General features: G+C 37.2%; 1 protein-coding gene across 2 annotated transcripts in view; it reads right to left on the bottom strand.

Annotated features, from left to right (window-relative positions):
* Positions 1 to 1,796: 1,796 nt before the first annotated feature.
* GUCY2C (guanylate cyclase 2C) overlaps positions 1,797 to 6,000 on the bottom strand; it is a 43,384-nt gene continuing 39,180 nt past the window's right edge. For both annotated transcript variants that reach the window (XM_058805577.1, XM_058805578.1), the window contains exons 24-27: positions 5,390 to 5,488; positions 4,526 to 4,620; positions 3,835 to 3,911; positions 1,797 to 2,032 (exon numbers count right to left, since the gene is read on the bottom strand). In XM_058805577.1, coding sequence (XP_058661560.1) covers positions 1,858 to 2,032; positions 3,835 to 3,911; positions 4,526 to 4,620; positions 5,390 to 5,488 — 446 coding nt within the window. In that variant the 3' untranslated portion in view covers positions 1,797 to 1,857. The remainder of the gene's footprint in view (positions 2,033 to 3,834; positions 3,912 to 4,525; positions 4,621 to 5,389; positions 5,489 to 6,000) is intronic.

The raw sequence follows: 6,000 nt of genomic DNA, 5'->3' as shown, positions 1-6,000 counted from the left end.
CTGAAAACTAAGCACTTTTTTAAAGTAATTTTCTCAATCAATGTCAGCAGACATGCTCTAAAATAATTTGTATCTCAGGGGTGTCAAGGAACCCATAAAACTCTTCTTTAAAAAGAGAAAGTAGGTCACTTGTATCACTTCAAAGATCAGAACGGCTCTGCTTGGGGTAATCACAGTGGTCATCTTCAGGCTTGACGAGTCCAGCATTTGTCACTACAATACAGCTCCACTTGCTGAGTGTTCCGGCCACAGGAACCAGAATAGCCCAGCAGTGCCCAGTAGCCCAGCAGTCATGCTCAAAAACACAGACACAGAGACAAAGCTTGTGGATTGGCACCACGAGGTAGGAAATAGCAAACTTTATATTTTTATTGTACTCATACTCTTTTCAATACATACCAGTTTTAGCTCATCAGGGTTTTTGGGTTTTTTTTCTATCCTCACCCCAATGAATGTTTCCATTAGGACACTGAAGATGGTATGGTATTAATGCCAGTTTGAGTTTCAGATTGGTAATATATCATGTGAAAGCTGTGACTGTTGGGTACACACTTTCTGTTATTTGTCTGTATCATGTTCCTGAGTGTAGGAATATATACATCTGTTAGATAAGAGTATAAGCCCTACAGAACTTCATTATTGATTTTTTCCAGTAATCTTTGCACTTCAGATCTATTTACATCTATATTGTTCTTTTAACGTGTGTGTGTGTGTGTGTGTGTGTGTGTTCTTACAAAGCCAGCTTCTCTTAGAAAGAAAAAACAGAGGCAATTGGATTGCTCTCTTTTAATTCTTTTTATGTTGTTTAGTTGAGCAAAAATGCTGTTCAAAACTATAAAATAATGAATTTGCACCAGTTTTATTGCTGAATACTGACCAATATTTGACAATGCTGGAAGTAGTTCTGCTTTGAAAGCCAACAATGCACAAAAGGCCCTTGCAAAAGCAGATATTCTTCACTCACTAGATGTTATTTCTTCATGTGAATGCTGATTTTCTTTTACATGTGACCCCTGTGCTTTTGTTGCTTGTTAAAGCTGTTTATTAATACCAGTACCATGGTGTCAGTTGAAGAATGAGTCATCTGAGTAAAATTTGCTTTACATTAAAAAAAAGTTGAATTGCAAAGGTCTGAGGTTAAGAAATCGAGATAATTTTATTTCCTTAATTTCTGTTTCACTTCTGGTTTGGGGGCAGAAGCAGAAGTAGTGAAAAGATATGAAAGTGTCTTGTTTTGTATGAATGAGTTTCATTTTTCAGGCCCAGGAGATTCAGCTAAACTTTACAAACCATACTTCTGGAATAATCTCCCAATGTAAATAACAGAAGTGTTGTCTCTTGAACAAAGTCAGCTTGATTCAAGAAAACATGTGAAACACAGAGGAAAATAGCAGAAGAAGCAAAAGAGCAACATATTCACGTTATACATATGATATATTTCATTATATTTTCAAATATATTACACCAAATCTATCTTCACATAAAAATTACAAATTAAATACAACATCTAAAGATCATGACAAATTACGGTTTTCCTGTGAATATTTTCAGGAGTGGATTATTGAACAGACTATCACAATTTAAAAAAAACTAACTAAAACAAAACCCCCCACTATTTTCCAGACTCGAGTGCAAATATTTCCATTTACCTCAAATCGTGCTGCATGTGTCCTAACAAAGTCACCCAACAATTTCAGTGAGGAGAAGTTTGATTTACTGATAGCAGGTTGGATGGTAAAAAGGACTCTTGAAAAGGTGTATTCTTTTTCCTCTAATTGTGTCTACAAGCCTCCAGCCTCCACATGAAGTTGTCCAGAGAGTTGCTGCAGCTTTTTGAGTCATGCTAGATATCCAGTTTTAAATATAAGTGGTAAAATTCTCTGTGCTGACCAGTTGCAGGTATTCCAGGGTACCTGATCGGTGGCTACCTACCCGCGAAAGCTCCTGTGCCTTGGATCCTTCATTTTCCCTTTTCTCAAGACTGTTGGTTATCATCTCTGCTAAGTCATCGTGTAACCGCTGCTGATTCTCCCTGAAATCAACAGGATGGGGAAAAAAATTCAGTGATTCACACGTTTTTGGTGATCCTCAGGTCGCCAGAGATTTTTAAACATTTCTATTGCCACGTTAATCTTAATGTTATTCACACACTACTGATAAAAAGTAAGGACAGGACAAATTCGGCTTCTGAATTTAGGAACAGAAGAAGGATTTTCATGTGATTTTTCCAGATAGTATGGATCAGTGTCTTTGCACAAGAGGTCGGTAGCTGTGTCATTACTGACCTTAAAAAGTCATGATCACTTGCACAAAAAGGAAGACACCAATGCAATCCTAATCAAAATAGTTTGTAGCTTTCGATATCATTACTTTATGGCACCAGGACTTTAACTATTCAGCTTCAGGTGGCCTTCAGTAATAGAGTTGCCATTGTTTCAGAAACTTCTTCAGTGTATTTGGCTTTTGCTGGAGTACCCCACATATGACAATTTTTAAGGGGCAATCATATATGAAGAAGTGAAAACAAAAGCATCATGTGCTACAGCTCAAGAGGTACTTTAAATTGTTGAATTGCAGAAGATTGCCAATTCAATAATTCTAATAGTCTCAACAGATCATATTAATTTTAAAAAAGCAGTTCTGAATTTACAAAAGAGATGTATCATGAGGTAGTCTTGACAGTATTTCCTGCTCAGCCCAAACTCTTGTACTTTCCATTTTAAAAAACAACCAAGTTCATGAGATTCTGTAGCAGATTAAAAATTTGATTATTTCTGTTTTGCAAATACCCTGAGAAAACCCTCATATTCCACTTAATCTCCTCTTTTCTCTTAGGGAATAAATGGACTGAGAAATTTATTTGTGCAAAGGACACACTGTGAGACTCAAAACTTACAGCAGGAGCAAGCTGTAACATTTACTTATGCATTTCAGGACAAGGGATCCCTGTATCTGGCAAACACCAATTTCCAATATCATTACTTCAATTTGTAAGGAAACATTGCCATTTCAAAGCGGATGGCAACAAATTCCTACTTACTGAAGACCAACTGTGCCCAGGTGTTAAGAGCAGAAAATGAGGAACTTCTACATTTAGTGAGTTTGCAGGAAATAAAGAGGTACTTATATGCAAAAGATACCCTAAGAAAATGCAACAAGTTTTCCTGACTTCAATTTTGCATAGTTGCTCAAAAACATCACTTCCACTATGGCTACATTTTATTCAATTCTAATGCAAAATGATGGCTCAGCTCCAAAATATCAACTTCATTTTTTTTTTTACTGATAACTTCTCTAAATGTTAGAAAGTAATCTCTTGTTTAATTTTTAAAGGCTTTATCCCTGTGCAGTACTACAGTAACTTTGTCCACCTCTTGTAGCAGAATAGTGCTTGAAATCCTGCAAGTTCCATTCCTCTTACAAATTCCTCCACAAGAGTTCACAGGCACAACAGAGCTGCACACTCAATTGTGGTTATCCTCTTCCTGTAGTGTGACACACAGGTGCCACTAGGACTAAACTTGTGGGAATTTTATTTTTTTAATTTTCCTGTCCATCTCTTGCTTTTATCACATCAGCAACTTGTCCTGTAAATCTTAGAACATTTCCAAGGCAAAGAACCTGCTAAAGATTTATAGAGACAACCTTCAGCACACACACAGTCCCATGTAATGAATATTTACATGTTTATATGCTTATACACTATCAAGCCTCTAACAACTGGAGGCAAATTCAATGATATAAAAAATCCACAAGTGCCAAGGAGGAACAATAAAGGCTAAAGTGCAAAGAATGGGAATTTCTCCTCCCTTTTCACATAAAAAAACGTCTTACACAGAAGGAGGTGTTGGGAGATTGTATTTCTTGTCCTCAGTACCCGTCAACCAGTAAGTAATTTCTGTTCCTCTGCCCTAAAGAAGAGAAAGCACAATTTTGAGATTAGAATGCAATTTCCTGTAGTTAATTTACTTAAATAATGCTCTCTTGCACATTGCCATGTTTGCCTTTGCTTATTTTCAGTAACTGATGCTGACAGCAAAGGATTACAAATTAGATGTGAGAAGAAGAATGGGGCAGATGCGGCTGCACTCTCACTTCCTTGTTCCATGACCTGAGACACAAACTGTGGGAGAGGTGAGCTGTGCTGCCTGCCATCAACTCCCAAGGACAGACTAGTAGAATAGATTGAAATAAATGGATTGGTAGATATTAGAGCATGAACAAATTAACACTATAATCAGCTTCCCTTTCAGCAGATGACTTCATTCTACAATCTTTTGTTCCACATGGTATGTTTCATTTATTCTCCACATCTTTATGTTGCTTTAATTTATGAATTAGAGAGCTTTTCATTGCCTGAATTGTCTTTATAGAAGTGTCTTCAACCACTAGAGACCATAATACCTATTTTGATCAGTAATCCTTGTTCCCCAGCTGTTAATTGAGTTCTGGGGTACTCTCAGCTATACAATGCTTTTTTAAATTCCTCTTCTCTGTCTTCATGATTGCACATGGTAAAGGTTACCTTCAAATACGTTTCTCCTCTCTCTTCGTACTGGAATTGGCAGTCTGTTCTTTTCAGGATGTTAATTGTAGAACCACTTACATGAATCCTTAATGCTAAAAAAATAGACAATGAAAGCTCAGCCTGGAAACATCTCACATATATTAAGCATATGTGAAAACTGGTGCTATAACAGAAGCTCCTTCAATTGTTATCATCATAAATTCTGAGAGCCAAATTAAATGAGAAGTAATTACACTGCTGTATGAAAACTCTGACTGCACTACAGAGCATATCCAGGCAGGAATAGCTGGTACAGCCCTTGATCTGAAATACAGGTGACAATGGTATCTGTAGTAGTTAGATGTCAAAAGGGAAAAGAGTAATTGTGAGTGACCTATATAGGGAATGCTTATGTGAAGACACTAGGCAGAAGGAGGAAAAACTGGCTCTTGCCACAGTTCCCTAATGGAGAAGTTGATGACATAATTGCTTCAACTTAAAATACAGAATCAATATATTTACACAACAAAGCTGTAATACAATTCTAGGTCAAACTAAAATCTATGGTTCATAGAGTAAAATGAAATTCCAGACACATAAGTATCATATCTTCCAAAGGAACTCAGGCAGTGAACCAGCCTACAAACTCCCTGTTACCAGCACTGAAGCATGAACAGGGAACAACTCTTCAGTGCCCAGTGAAGTGCCCACTGTCACACTGGACAATTAAATAATTGATAATCAAAACAAATATGGCTTCTTTGTCCTTAAAACTTCTGCAAGCTGATAATGTATTGTTCTCATCTGGAAACAGACACTTCAGTCACAAATAACCAATAGCCTTTGGTCCTGTTACACTGATAGCTAAAATTAACTCCTTACGCAAGCCTGTGGATTCCATCCGCGAAGCTGTGTTTACTGTATCTCCAAACAAACAGTAACGAGGCATTTTTATTCCAACCACACCAGCCGCACACGGACCTGCAAATGGGATGCAGAGAGGTAAAAAGGGTGAATCAAGAGACTTGATTTATTCGGCAGGTGTCTCATTGCTGCAAAGCACTGCAACGCCTGGGGGAACTCTGCATTCCTCACCAATGGCAGTACTTTCTACCTCATTTCCCACAGTATCTTGTGGTCTCCCATTACAAACCAAGCCTAGCTCTGTTATTCTTGCATAATATAATAATATGATAAAAAGTACACAGCTGCACAGTGTTAATTGTATTTAAGTAGAATTTCTGTACAGAAAAAAAGAAGTACATTTATTAACTGTCATGTTTGGAAGCAAGAGAAAAATAGAATAAGCTTCATTTTGCAAGGGTGAATAGTAGTGCCTCAAGAGGCTTCCCAGTGCCTCAGTCACTTTCTCTGATGTGTTCTTCCCCTGGCAGTTGGTGTTGAAGTGGTTGAGGAATTTCCCAAAGTTGTTGTGCTATCTGGAGTTCCCCTTTGACAAAAAGTATTTTTATAGATAAATTAAAACATTAAGT

This window comes from Ammospiza caudacuta, chromosome 5 (assembly GCF_027887145.1).
Source record: "Ammospiza caudacuta isolate bAmmCau1 chromosome 5, bAmmCau1.pri, whole genome shotgun sequence".
Lineage (NCBI taxonomy): Eukaryota > Metazoa > Chordata > Aves > Passeriformes > Passerellidae > Ammospiza > Ammospiza caudacuta.
Note: the sequence above shows the minus strand (reverse complement) of the source record. Positions and strands in the feature narration are given on the sequence as shown.